This window comes from Agrilus planipennis, unplaced genomic scaffold (assembly GCF_000699045.2).
Source record: "Agrilus planipennis isolate EAB-ADULT unplaced genomic scaffold, Apla_2.0 scaffold34, whole genome shotgun sequence".
Lineage (NCBI taxonomy): Eukaryota > Metazoa > Arthropoda > Insecta > Coleoptera > Buprestidae > Agrilus > Agrilus planipennis.
The window spans coordinates 480,521-494,882 of record NW_020439170.1 but is presented as its reverse complement, the minus strand read 5'-3'; the positions used below and the strand labels follow the sequence as shown (position 1 = coordinate 494,882).

Sequence of the window (14,362 nt, the reverse complement as noted above, 5' to 3'; positions counted from 1 at the left end):
TTGTTAATGTCTCTTCTTTCATAAAAGTTAATAAAGCAAACAAAACTTATAAATACTGCAATAGGTAAATTAAACTGAAAGTTTTGCGTAAACGAAGAAATTGATGGGAATGGATATTCTTATTAATCTTTAATGAATAAGTTTCAACAAGTCTTAGCAAAACAACTGATAACATGAATTAAAAAATTTATAACAAAGATAAAGCCACTGCATACAATTTGGAATAATTTTAATTGTTTTAAGGAACATTTAAAAAATATTTTGGGCTAGCTGTCACACTTTCAATTAAAATTTCAAATTAATAATAAAAAAAACTTAAATCTACTTACGATTGATTTTAAAAGCAGTACGCATGTACTCACTTTAGTTTTGAGTTGTTTTCGTACTTGGTAACCTCTGAAACTGGCCTGAATCTTAGTTGCGGCAACTTCCTCCATGTTCTTATTCTCCTGGTGCGCGAGTGAAGAATTGTTGCGTCTCGCCTTGTGGTTCGCGTCCATTTCCTGATGCGCGACTGTCGACGAAGCCATTGCCGAGCCACGCGCTCGTCCTTCCCGAATCTGCGTCTGCGTCGCTTTCGCGACGTCGACGACGCCGATGTTGGTACCGACGCCACCAACGTCACCGACGACACCGACGACCGTCGGCGTCGACGACTCAACCGTTTCCGACGTCACTCCCGCAGCACCTGCTAAACGGTGAGACGAAAGGACGACAATAATTATTAAGGATTATTAGTCAATGGCGGTGCCGTTAACATCGGATGTGGGAAGCATTTCTTCTTTCTCTCTCACTCTACATAAGCAGGCATCTATTAAGTATACGAATAGAAACAGGCAGACGGGAACAAACAAAAATACACCTATTTGTCACACACTTCGTCCCACTTGCCGAATTTTGCAGAACATCTCACTCAAGAAATATGTATAAACGTCTTCTGACGATAAGATCCGTAATCACACCACCCACACTTTCTAATAAGACTGTTTCGATCTTAATATCACAACAAATGAATGATCCTTGATCGCAGGTGAATCATTAAACTTAAGGGCGCAAAGTTATCTTTTTCTCCGGAGATACTTTCCATTCACTATTTTTTCGTGGATTTTGCGATAACCGAAACCCCGAGGGGATCAAATGAGGAAAATAAATTTGCATGGAAAATTGTATTCTCTGCATGTACCAATTTTAAATTTGGTATCAAAGTATACGTGTAAAGCAGAAGTCATCCCAACTATCAGAAATAATATTGACCCATGTGAATTGGAATAATCGAAAATTTGGATAAATTAAAGACTAAAATTACATAAATAACAATGACTCTAGTAAACATGCTTGAGTAATCTCCCACAGAACACACTTACTTTTATTTCGAATAATGCGAGGGATTTTTTTAAACTATTTCGGTTAAAACGGAGAAATTATTTTACATCTCATTCGGATAAAACGAATTTCGTATTACCAGGATTAGGATATTCAGAATTCTACTCTACATTAAAAAAGAATCCCGTGTTAACTTGAGTTATTGGGCAGATTAAGAAAAAAGTCATAATAGAGAACTTCAACCTCTCCGTTCAAAAATTAGCCAAAGTTTATGTCCACACGGGCAAAACTTTAATTGATACTAAAACGATTGAAAAAACAGCAACAATAAAATTAATTGAATGTAAACAATGGGTCATCAGTTAACATTCAAAAGTAGCTATTGCCACCGCGACCTGACTTTCTGCGTAGCAATGTGTGTAGGTGTCAATTGGTGAAGTTTTGGCTTGATTTCTTATTCTTTTGACTTTTGTCAAACGTTTTGTTGATTGATGGCTACTAACGTTGGCGCTTGTCAGTCATATAAACAGTTCACTTCTTCGCTTAGGGTCTATTTTTCGTGCCCTGTACAAATATTAAGTACGCATCTCTGATGGTAACACTTCGTGGCTGTGGATTTTTATCAATATTTGTAGTTTTATTAGTTTATATGGCCGATAAAAGTAATATAACTTGACTTAGTGAGGCATACCCAAGGAACCGATGAAATGAGCCAAAATCTGCGGTTTGCAGACAGAAAATCAGAAGATCCACGAGAAACCACCTTTAATCCTTTTTATTTTTTCTAAAATTTATAACCAGAAACATTAACAACAGCACTGGAAGAAGAAAGACAGCACCAGGGATTTCTCGAAAAGTCCTGTTTGGTGTTGTGTTATTTTGTATATTACTGTACATATTTCTTAAGTCGTTTTTCTGAATATTTTATTTTATTAGGTCTATAGTTTAGGATAAATTCGAAGTAGCTGTTAAGTAAACATTTGCGACCAACAATAACTTTATGATATTGGCGGAAATACCGAATTTATTGAGGTTCGGTATTTCACAGTTACCTACCCCAAAAGATGCCTGTTTAGGGCGTGTCGCTTTCTTCAGTACCTATTATAAATACTGAGATTTGAAAGCACGAAAAGCATTCATATTCATTTATATCCAACAATCAATTCATATTCAAAAATTCACATTCAACAAACTCATATCCAACAATTCATAACCAACGATCAATATTCAATTCAAGTCATTACAATTACAATTACAAACAATTCTATATCAATCAAAAAACCAAAATTTCTTATATGCACAACAACCAAATTGATTATACAATTTATTAATGCAAATAGTGTTGCTAGTAAGTGTATACAGTAAATTAAGTGTAATATAGTGTAAATAAAAAACATTACTTAGGGAAAATACAGTGCATTTCATTCGAAGTGGGAATAACCAAAAGAACGCCACATCCGACAAGTCCTTTGATGAAAATCTCACCATCCACTACCGTTCTTTCCTTACATCAATAATACGAAAGCACATCAACATATTACGACCCCAAAAAATAGATTTTTGCCGAAAGCAGCCGAGATTTACACTTCTTAGTTCAAAGGATCAAATTCACTTTTTTGGTCTTTTATCGAAAATACAAATACTTAGTAATTCCGAAAGCTTGATGTGCGATATGATTAGAAATGAATATCATTTGACTCTGAAATATCGCACTTTATTATTCTGACGACCATCCTCTCTGTATTTCCTCAAACGCTGTTTCAGTACATATTACATTATGCAATTTACATGGAGGTTCATGTGATAAACTTATTAACAGTGTGCGTGTATTACAACGTGATTGTCATTCATAAAAATCACGCGTTGTTAATACAAGCAATAAACACTTTTAACGACACCGTACTTAACTCAAGTTTACTCCAATTTACTTCCCTCGTTTAAACGGCAATAATTTTTATTACGCTCAACTTCAATTTCGTTAACAGTTAATTAAGAATAGCGCTTTTTAAACTGCATCACAAGAACGACGAGGATCAAAAGTAATATTTATTTCGGTCAACACGTCATTTTTCAATTAACAATTGCCAATCCATTCCTTTATAAAATGGATCTTCTTGAGTGCAAAATCTAATACACACAATAATAATAATCATAACATACATAATAATACTCCCTACGACAATAGTTAAGGGGTTAATAGAGAGATAATACTTAGAGTGACGACATATAACAAGGAGGGACGGGCTCGAAGAAAATGTGTTAAAAAAATGTCTTATTAGCTTGACATTTCTTAAAATTTTTCACCTTGATAGAAACTCATTCTCATTGCTATTATAAATCACAAAAAATCGTTTATAGGAAGGAGGGGTGGACTAGCTTTCACGGCGTAATATTTGTTGGAGGGGTTTCTAATAGTGTCTTAGCGTGACGAAGGGGGAGGGCGACGTCCAAAAAAGTGAAATTCGAAATGACGTTTTTTATCAAGTACCAAATATTTAATTAATTTCTAAACTAACGTTAGGCTAGGTTAGGCTGAATTGTAATAGAATATTTAGCTGACCTTTGAAAACTTTTAATTTCATTTATATTCTCGTTCGGGAATTGTAAACAAAACCCGTTTATTTTGAAAATGTTGTGCAATAAAACATGCAAGTGTTCCATTAATTACGAGGTATATCATTGCTAACCTCTTTCATTCTAAACTTATACGCAAATATACCGTAAATCTAGAGCAATGTTAAGGAGCAAGACGATTCGATAATAATAGAAATGTTTAGAGAGTTATTGACTGTAAATACAATTACGTTCTGTGAAAACAAACACAGACAGTAACTCATCACAGTTAGAATTAGAAATCTTAATTACTGTAAATAATTCACCTAAAGTCCAAAAACAGAATTCACAAAGACAATTATCATATGTTGAACGATGCATTGCCCCGTATGGCAAATTTTTAATGAACATGACTGTACATTGTACATACACAGGACAAAAAGAGTTTCTAATTTTATATCCCACTTTTCTTTATCATGAGTATCTTTGCAGCGGACACTAATAAAAAACAAAGGAATAACATTACATCAATTAATATGTAACAGAAAGAGATGCAGATACGCAGAATTTCAGCATGTTGCCAGCATCAGACTTTAAACAAAGTTCAACATTCTTAGAAGTTAAGAAAAGTAAGACGCTTGTTTGAAAATATAACTCCAACCATGCAGTTATAAAGCCGACCCTGATCTTTTGCGTACCTAATGTAGATTTTGGAATTTGTTTTGCTCTGTTTTTGGGCGTACCTATAGTTGAGAAGTTTAAAATTGGCATAGCCTGCAATAAAACTGTCGCATTTACTTTTTTCTTTCAACTTACTAACTAGACTAAAGCGGTTACTGACAGAACGCCCACCTTTACTCACGACAGACGTTGTAGGGAATACCGCAAACATAGAAAAGAGATGTCAGGTAGGAATTGCAGCGGACACTAATAAAGAAAAAGGAATAACATTACACCAATTAATGTGTAACAGAAAGAGATGCGGACAAGCATGTTGCCAGCTTCGGACCTTAAAGGAAGTTCGACATTTTCAGGAGTTTAGGAAAACAAAGACCCTTGTTTAAAGATATAATTTCAACCAGGCAATCATAAAGTCAACCCTGATCTTTTGCATACTTAAGCATCCTACAACCTCTGCACAGCTTACTATTATTCGGTTATATCTTTTCACTTTGGCTATACTACTCATGAAGCATTTCCTAACTAAACAAGGGCGTGTTCAAAACGCAGCAAGACGAAACAAGAAAGAAGGTACATCCATTCTCACAGATAATTTACTGTTGACTTTCCCAGTTTTGATAGTCCCAATTATACCTATAACTCTTTTCAAAAGTCGATTATTCTCCCTATATTCAATCTTTGTAAACTAAACGTTAAAATCAGTTATCGCAACGTCTATTCACTCCTTCATTATCTATACTCAAATTTAGACCACTACCTACGTCAAAAAAAAATATCCATGCCAAGTGATGTACAGCCCTTTCAACAACTTTTAAAGGTTCCCGTGATAGAATGGCTTATAAAAATAATTATACGTTCAAATTCCGGTAAACAAATAAAAATTGATGCCAAAAGTCTATGAATTTATTACTTTACACGTTGGTTTTGACGTTATAAATGCCAACAAAAAAACAACCGCAAACTTTCATCACCCAAAAAAAAGTACAATATCCACGTAAAAATATTTCTTAATTTATACAAAATAATTTCTTTGTTAGTTTACATCTCATTACTGCACTCATACAGGTAATTCAAAACGTTTACCGAGCATAGGTATATATTATATGTTCCTTTATCGTCATTATTATTTTTTTATGTCGTTTCACTAGCGAAATAATTGGGCGAACGTATAGAATATGTTTTCTCAAGCATATCTATCTGAAAATATCACTTGCTTCTGTGAAAACTGTCCTAAACTAACACCACTCCCGAAATCTTTTGAATAAAGCTTTCAATTAAATTTATTGGACTTTATAACTGTGTATTACTTTAATATTTGGATACGAAAAAGATGACTAAAGGTCTTTGTATGAATTTTTCCATACCAGGTAGTATTTTTCAGGAGATGGTGCAGCCTTAGATGATGCTCTCAACTCGCCACTACCGTATATTACCTACACGCATGTCTAATAATAATATTACACAGATTTTTAAAATGACGGTTTATTTATTACTATTTTAATTGTTAATGGGTCTGTATTTCTTTTTTTAACATTAACTGCCTGGTGTCTGTTTTCTATTTGAAAATCAACATTTTGATCTACGTTCACACTTGGAGCGGATCGCAAATATTGGTGCCAACTTTTTACTAAAATTTTACTTTTATAATATGTCTACCCAAATCTCCCTCGCAATCACGACAAATAGATATATCACAATTTGTCGCAAATAACAACTTCGTTATTATTTTCGCAAACTATACGAATCAAAATTATACGAAAAATATTATGATAAACATGGTGTATTCCAAGATGAGGATAATTTAATGACACTGTATTGTAACTTTAAATTTTTTGCCATTTCATCATCATCATCATCATCATCATAAGGTCGTCAGTCCTAAGACTGGTTGGACACGTACCTCCACTCTTTCCTATCCTGAGCTAAACTTCGCATTTCCCTAAAACTAGAACAGCCCACATCCTTAACTATTAACAAGAGTAATCTAATCTAGGTTTACCTCTACCCCTCCTTACTCCTGTTTCTGCCTCTAATATGTCTCTGACTAGACCTTCATGCCTGAGAATGTGTCCTACCAACCTATCTCGCCTATTTTTTATTGACTTCCATAGAGTCCTCTGTTCTCCTATTCTTTCCAATACCTCTTCATTTCTAACCTTTTCTACCCACGATATCCTCATCATCCGCCTATAACACCACATTTCGAACGCTTCTAACCTTTTCTTTTCCGCCGCGTCCACTGTCCATGTTTCGCACCCGTACAACGCCGTGTTCCAAACATACACCTTTAACAACCTTTTTCGAATTTCTAAATTAACCGTTCGCAAGCATAGAAGTGACTTCTTTTTATTAAAGGCGACACTACCTTGCGCTCTCATCTGTTTTAGATCCCTACTACTCCTTCTATCCTGACTTATCTGACCTAAATATCTAAAATCAGCCACTTCTTCTAATTTTTCGTCTCCTATCTTTATATTCGCTCTTTCCCTACTTGCCTTTTAAAGTTTTTTTTTCTATTGAGGATTTTTAACTAAAATTTCAAGCAAATAGCCGGATTAAATAAACAAAACTAAATTAAACCGAAATTTACAGCGTAATTTCATAGATATTTGTTATAAATCATGAAATTACAGTACCTATTATCCTATAACCCACTGAAGAACTTTCTATCAATCTTTCGACCCCGTAAGTTTTTCCACTTGAGAAAGCATCAAATCTCATTGCGAAACTTCGCAGAATTGTTTTTGTTAAAGATTAGTTAATTATACTTATAGGAACTATCAGAAAACATCACGAGATTTAGAAAAACTTAGTACCACTTAACAGGACTAATCTGGCAATAAAAATGATGAAATAATGTTTTCTTTATTCTTTACATAATCCAACACCGACGTCTTGCTTTACAGTACGAAAACTTCTTCAGGAAAGATTGTGAAAATCAGATAATAAGAAAATAACTCACAAAAGCACAAAAATATTCTTTCATAATCTTTCTTGAAGAAGCTTTTGTACTGCAATTACGGACATTACGACAGTATTGGATTATGTAAATAATAAACAAAAAACTTTTCATTCTTATTACTAGATTACTTTTAGAAAAAGTACGAAGTTGTTAATGTCTCTTCTTTCATAAAAGTTAATAAAGCAAACAAAACTTATAAATACTGCAATAGGTAAATTAAACTGAAAGTTTTGCGTAAACGAAGAAATTGATGGGAATGGATATTCTTATTAATCTTTAATGAATAAGTTTCAACAAGTCTTAGCAAAACAACTGATAACATGAATTAAAAAATTTATAACAAAGATAAAGCCACTGCATACAATTTGGAATAATTTTAATTGTTTTAAGGAACATTTAAAAAATATTTTGGGCTAGCTGTCACACTTTCAATTAAAATTTCAAATTAATAATAAAAAAAACTTAAATCTACTTACGATTGATTTTAAAAGCAGTACGCATGTACTCACTTTAGTTTTGAGTTGTTTTCGTACTTGGTAACCTCTGAAACTGGCCTGAATCTTAGTTGCGGCAACTTCCTCCATGTTCTTATTCTCCTGGTGCGCGAGTGAAGAATTGTTGCGTCTCGCCTTGTGGTTCGCGTCCATTTCCTGATGCGCGACTGTCGACGAAGCCATTGCCGAGCCACGCGCTCGTCCTTCCCGAATCTGCGTCTGCGTCGCTTTCGCGACGTCGACGACGCCGATGTTGGTACCGACGCCACCAACGTCACCGACGACACCGACGACCGTCGGCGTCGACGACTCAACCGTTTCCGACGTCACTCCCGCAGCACCTGCTAAACGGTGAGACGAAAGGACGACAATAATTATTAAGGATTATTAGTCAATGGCGGTGCCGTTAACATCGGATGTGGGAAGCATTTCTTCTTTCTCTCTCACTCTACATAAGCAGGCATCTATTAAGTATACGAATAGAAACAGGCAGACGGGAACAAACAAAAATACACCTATTTGTCACACACTTCGTCCCACTTGCCGAATTTTGCAGAACATCTCACTCAAGAAATATGTATAAACGTCTTCTGACGATAAGATCCGTAATCACACCACCCACACTTTCTAATAAGACTGTTTCGATCTTAATATCACAACAAATGAATGATCCTTGATCGCAGGTGAATCATTAAACTTAAGGGCGCAAAGTTATCTTTTTCTCCGGAATAACAAATTTGCAATGGGCAATATGTTTCCAAAAATTCTCAGTCTTACAACTAATCTCAGTAATTCTCAAAATTCACGGAACATCTCACTTACGAAATATGTATAAACGTCTTCTAACGATAAGATCCCTAATCACACCATCCACACTTTCTAATAAGACTGTTTCGATCTTAATATCACAACAAATGAATAATCCTTGATCGCAGGTGAATCATTAAGCTTAAGGATGCCAGTTATGCAAGTTATTTTTTTCTCCAGAATAACAGAACTGCAATGGGTAATATGTTTCAAAAAGTCTTACAACTAATCTCAGTAATTCTCAAAACACAGACTATTTCTCAAACATCAAAAAGAAAAGTGATCATTTTTTTTTTATCTTAATAAAACTAAGATTGTAATAGCCAAAAATCTGTAACATTTCTGAGACATATTATAAAATTATTTAATGCCGAAAATTCAATGTTATTCAAACATTAAGATAGACTTGAAATTTAAAGAATATTTTCTTTAATTCTTTTGAAACCTAAGGTATGAATAAAACTTAAGTTCTTCCTACTGATTTTTCAAGGTTTCTTTACAACAATTGAGCCTGCCGTCTTCCAACATTTCCACACCTGATCCTAGCCAGAATTTTCTCATCTGTCTTATTTTTACACCTTTAAATACATAACACATCCTCACACTTCACCTACCGGCAAAACTTCATTGTAATGCCTATTACACATTACATTTGTTATTGCCTCCTTATTTCTTCTTTTACCTTTCCCTTAATGTCAAAGTGATATCATTCTAGATAGCTCACCTGCATTCACTCATTCTCGAGATCACCTGTATCATCACATTACACACTTTGGAAATTTACAAGCAAGTTATAGACGATGATAAACAATTTTAAATAGAAAATAATCGTCTTCCTCATAAAAAATATTGAATTTATTAGTAGATATTTACAGATTATTCAAATATTCCTTGTACTAGACAAACTACTGGTTTTTAATTCCGCCTTCTCAAGCATCATAACTTGACTCATCCTAGAAAGAATATTGTTACATTTAGCTTAACTGCCACCCCTAACTTTATAAAGTGCTTAGATAGTATTCGTGATTAGTTTTCACCCTTCAAAAATGCTGGTTTTCAGTTACTCTTTCACCAACATCACAATCCATCACGTATTGTGCTACCCCCAGGATATTACGTAACATTAAACCAGATCGCTCCTATTACTGTATGAAATACCGTATTAATAAACGTAATCCGTTTTCACCCTCAAGTATGTTTTACTATAGCATCTTTAAATGATTTTTTTTTCACAATTTGTCAAAGAATGGCTAAATTACCTATCCCCTCCGCTACAAATGGCATAATAATTTAATAACTCCTTATTTTAGTCATTTTTTTTTATCAGCTTTACATTTCTAAACTACTAGTATTAATGTACGAAAAATTATCCTCTAGTTTTTCAGAAATTAAAAAGCACAGTTCGTTTCTGTTTCGAAATAGTTCATTTAGATTATTATCAACATAGGAAGCATCAATTACGTTATTGTTTTATTACGTTCCTAATTTTATTTGTTCGTAATGATAAGAGGGTACTCGTCCTTATTGTATCGTTTTGTTGTCGATTTAACGTCACCTGCTCTTATCATAATTCCAATAAAACAATAACAATAACGAAAACAAAATAAGAATTTTAATTCCTGATAAACGACATGTGCGCACGTACATATATGTGTTTGTGCTCGTTTGAAAGAAATGAAGGTTAATAACCATCGCATTAAATTGTTATTGTTTTCATTAATTTCGTTCTATTGCCAGCAATTGAAGTTGTTTAAATTGGGATGCGTAAAAAGTATAGTAAAAGAATATAACTTAAGCCAAAGCAAATAAAAGCTTTAAATAACCGCGAAAATAACCGTTAAGTAACTAAATCCGCTTCGACGTTTTTGTTAAATGACGTGGAAGCATTTCGCAGTAAATGAAATAATATCAAACAATAACTGGCGTTGATCTTTTCCGTTATTATTAAAAATTGTACGAAAAGTCTCCAAATGGTCCTATTAGCATGTCCTTTAAGAAATATTTTACGTTTACGTTAAAGGTAGCATACGCGTATTGGAGCAACAGCCTACAAATTAATGACTATTTTCGCTATTTCTTGACCCGTCTGACCCCCTCTCCTTACGTAAGAAACCGTAGGATATTTGTTAACTCCCAGTATCCCTTTTACGTAAATAAAATAGGTTAATAATTACAAAACAGTTTCAGCGTCAATTTTTTCATTCTCGTTTCACAAATATAAAAATATTTTAAACAATTATTTATTAGCAAAGTTTAAAAAGTCATGCCACTCAACTCAAGTTACACTTGCAGCCTAATTTGGACGCTCTCCTTTGGTGAGATTTGCTATGATGTAGTAGGACCAGCCTCCCCCTAACGTGAGATTTATCCCATAATTTTTAAATAATATATACTGTATATTCTTTGAATTAAAAAGTTAACGGAAAATCATTTAAAGGGCTTTTAGAAATTTTTGCTAAACCCTTGTCCTCCAATTTGGGATCTTATAATTAATGAATGTGCCCTAAAAACTTTTTCTCTTCCCTCTCCCCAAATAAGAAATCATAAGTTTTGAATGAACCACTTCATTTTATGGGCAAAATTAACCCCTTACACAACTGCCGAATTGAAAACTGAAAATATTCCATTGCATGCATGTTTTGAGAAAGACAACGTGATATAGCAAACTTTTTACAAATATATTTCACCAATTTTTCATATAGATATTAAAGTGATAAAGTTCAATAATTACAATTTATCTGTCAATATCTAACCGATGAATCTTCTTGTTTTTAATATCTATACGGTTTCATTATAGATCATCTTATATACATATGTATGGATGCGTTAATTGTAGCATGAAATTCAACATAAATTAGCAAACTATTGGAAAAGCGTTGGTATGATATAGCTTAATTACATAAAGGTATTAAACGCTTTGACCTATCAGACATAATCTTCGAACACCCTCACAAGATTACGGTATATCACATTAAAATTAATGAAAATTAACAAAATTACTCGAGTATAAACGCAATTTGTACCTAAAGGAGATCATTTCTAGTTCATAACTGTATAAATTTCGATCTTGGACTTATTTGCATATTTGGCTATAGGTAGGCTGCTATAAAATATATAACTAAATTTTGAAAATTTTCGCTCCTAATATGCCTCTGACTAATCCTTCATTTCTAATAAAATGTGCTCCTATCCTATCTCTTCTATTCTTTCTCCTTTTTATTCTAATAACTAATGGGTTTCTTAACGTTTTAAATGGAATTTTGGGATTTAGTTTTTTTTTTAGTTTAGTTTCAAACTGGTGGGCAAACTGGCAGTAATGCTTTGTACTAAAGTTACCCTTTCAATTGGATATTTACCAAATTTTTTTTGATCAACTAACTTATCGATTTAACAACCTGCTGAGCCTGTAAAGGAACCCTAAAAATGCGTCTATAGTCATTTTTAGCTATTAATAAAACACCATTTTATCATTCTGTAGCCCTTTAGAGAATCTAGGAAAAAATTCCCCCGGAAAAAACCCTGTAAAAAATTTTCCTCAGAGAAAGGCCCCTGTAAAAATGTTACCTTAGAAGAAAATTTCCCGGAAAATTATTTTTGGAAGAAAAAAATAACTTTTCTAACATAATAGGCATACATTTTCTATCTTCCATAAAAAAAACATACTGATACCATTTGTTAAATAAATCCTGTCATCCAGTATCACCAAACGTAACCCATTCTTCTATTGAAGTGTTCATAGATTGCTTACTGTACCTTTGTTTCATGAAGATTACAACAAGGAATTAAGCAATATTTATTCATATTAAGGTAAGTATAGTTCAAAATTTATAGATTCCTTTATACCGTTTGGAACTAATGACTCCTTAGACAAAATCTTAACTAATATTATAATTGCGAATGTGGGTTAGTTTATTACCATTTGACGCTCTAACTACTCAACCGATCATAATGAAATATTGTACGCACATTGTCAAGGATACACAAAAGAACACATTTTATCCAGAAAAAAAAGTACTGTTCCCAAGGGTAGATAAATTTCTTTTCATCTCGATAAAGAAGGTAAAGAAAGACTGTCGCTGTCATTCTAAGCAAAGTGTATCTTTAACCTAGAAAATTAGAAACTTCAGTTTTATCCTGATTATCCTGGTGAAGACCGTTTATCAAATTATGGTATTTTTGATGATCTTTGACATCAACGCGAGCGAAATCACGGGTAAAACCTTGTCAATCAATAAAGACTAACATGCAAACTTAATTGTCATACATGCAACAAATCATCTCTTGTTAAGAAGTTTAAAATAATTTTCCGGAGATTTGCTGTCGAAGGGACAATTTTTTCTTGAGATTTCTTTCCGGTTTTTTTTTCCCGAAAAGAATCGTTTACGTAAGGCCTCTCACAACTGGAGCAAATACATGAATTCACTGGAGCAAATTTAAATCTGCCTTCACGTTCGCTGTTTTATTTTTGTCGAAACACCTTGGTTGTATTATAGTAGCAGGTACCTACCTAAATGGTAATAAGAAAACACCTGCAGCCCAAACTTCAATGTAAATACGTAAGTGTGTTATTCCATTAATTTGTTTTTCTTTGCTTTTACGACTTAACGTGGCACATTTCTGATCCTGTTTGCGAAATATTACGTTTCCCAGATGCGAAATTTACTGCACGACGCCTCCCGTCCTAAATCTGTCGACGAAACCAGAAATTTAATGAAACTGACCATATATTTTGCCATCTTATAAAATACGTACAACGTTTATGATCCGCGAAAACAAACGTCAATGATCGTCATATACATACATACACCTACCTAATAACGTTCTACCGTATGAATGTTTGTTGGGCATGACCAAAAAGACCATTTTTCGTTTGAAGACTGTACAAAAACGGCAAGTGATGCGTGAAATGCCTTAAAAACAATCGATTTGACCCTTTATTATTACCACCATCATAAGTTCGTCAGTCCTAAGACTGGTTGAACACGTACCTCCACTCTTTCCTATCCTAAGCTAATCTTCGCATACCCATGAAACTAAAACATCCCACATTCTTAACTATTTGTATGCAGTAATCTGATCTAAGTCTAATCTTAACTCCTGTTTCTGTTTCTAAATTATATCTTTAATTAGTCCTTCATTTCCATGAAATCTCACCTGTTTCTTGTTGATTTCCATAGCGCCCACTGTTCTCCTATTCTTTCTAATACCTTCTCTATCTACTGTATCCTCATATAACATGTAAAATGTAAAATGATTAATTAAAAGATTCAATTAATTCATAGGCTCACATCTAATATCCAGGATATTACCTATCTTTTAATCACAATCTTTTCAAGTAGAGATACTATATAATATATAGGGGAAAAGAATTCTAGGGGCATCACAAACTCCCCAGAATGAAAGAACAAACTGACATTAATGTGAAGCATTAACAATATTCGTTAAAGCAACATTTTTTATTGATCTTTTCCTGCCTATATTATAGAAACTCTCTAAAGAAAATGCTCGCACCATTAATAAGTTTCATTACCTATTCTTTCCA

The 14,362-nt window shown here is 33.5% G+C and overlaps 2 protein-coding genes across 2 annotated transcripts in view; both read right to left on the bottom strand.

The window, feature by feature from the left end:
- LOC112903956 overlaps positions 1-607 on the bottom strand; it is a gene marked incomplete at its 3' end in the record, with an annotated part of 13,305 nt that extends 12,698 nt beyond the window's left edge. Inside the window, 1 exon segment of the mRNA XM_025977945.1 lies at positions 363-607. Coding sequence (XP_025833730.1) covers positions 363-530 — 168 coding nt within the window. The 5' untranslated portion in view covers positions 531-607.
- Positions 608-7,947: 7,340 nt separating this feature from the next.
- Positions 7,948-14,362, bottom strand: part of LOC108739509 (kinesin-related protein 4) — a 30,303-nt gene continuing 23,888 nt past the window's right edge. Inside the window, exon 3 of the mRNA XM_025977957.1 lies at positions 7,948-8,354. Coding sequence (XP_025833742.1) covers positions 7,960-8,354 — 395 coding nt within the window. The 3' untranslated portion in view covers positions 7,948-7,959. The remainder of the gene's footprint in view (positions 8,355-14,362) is intronic.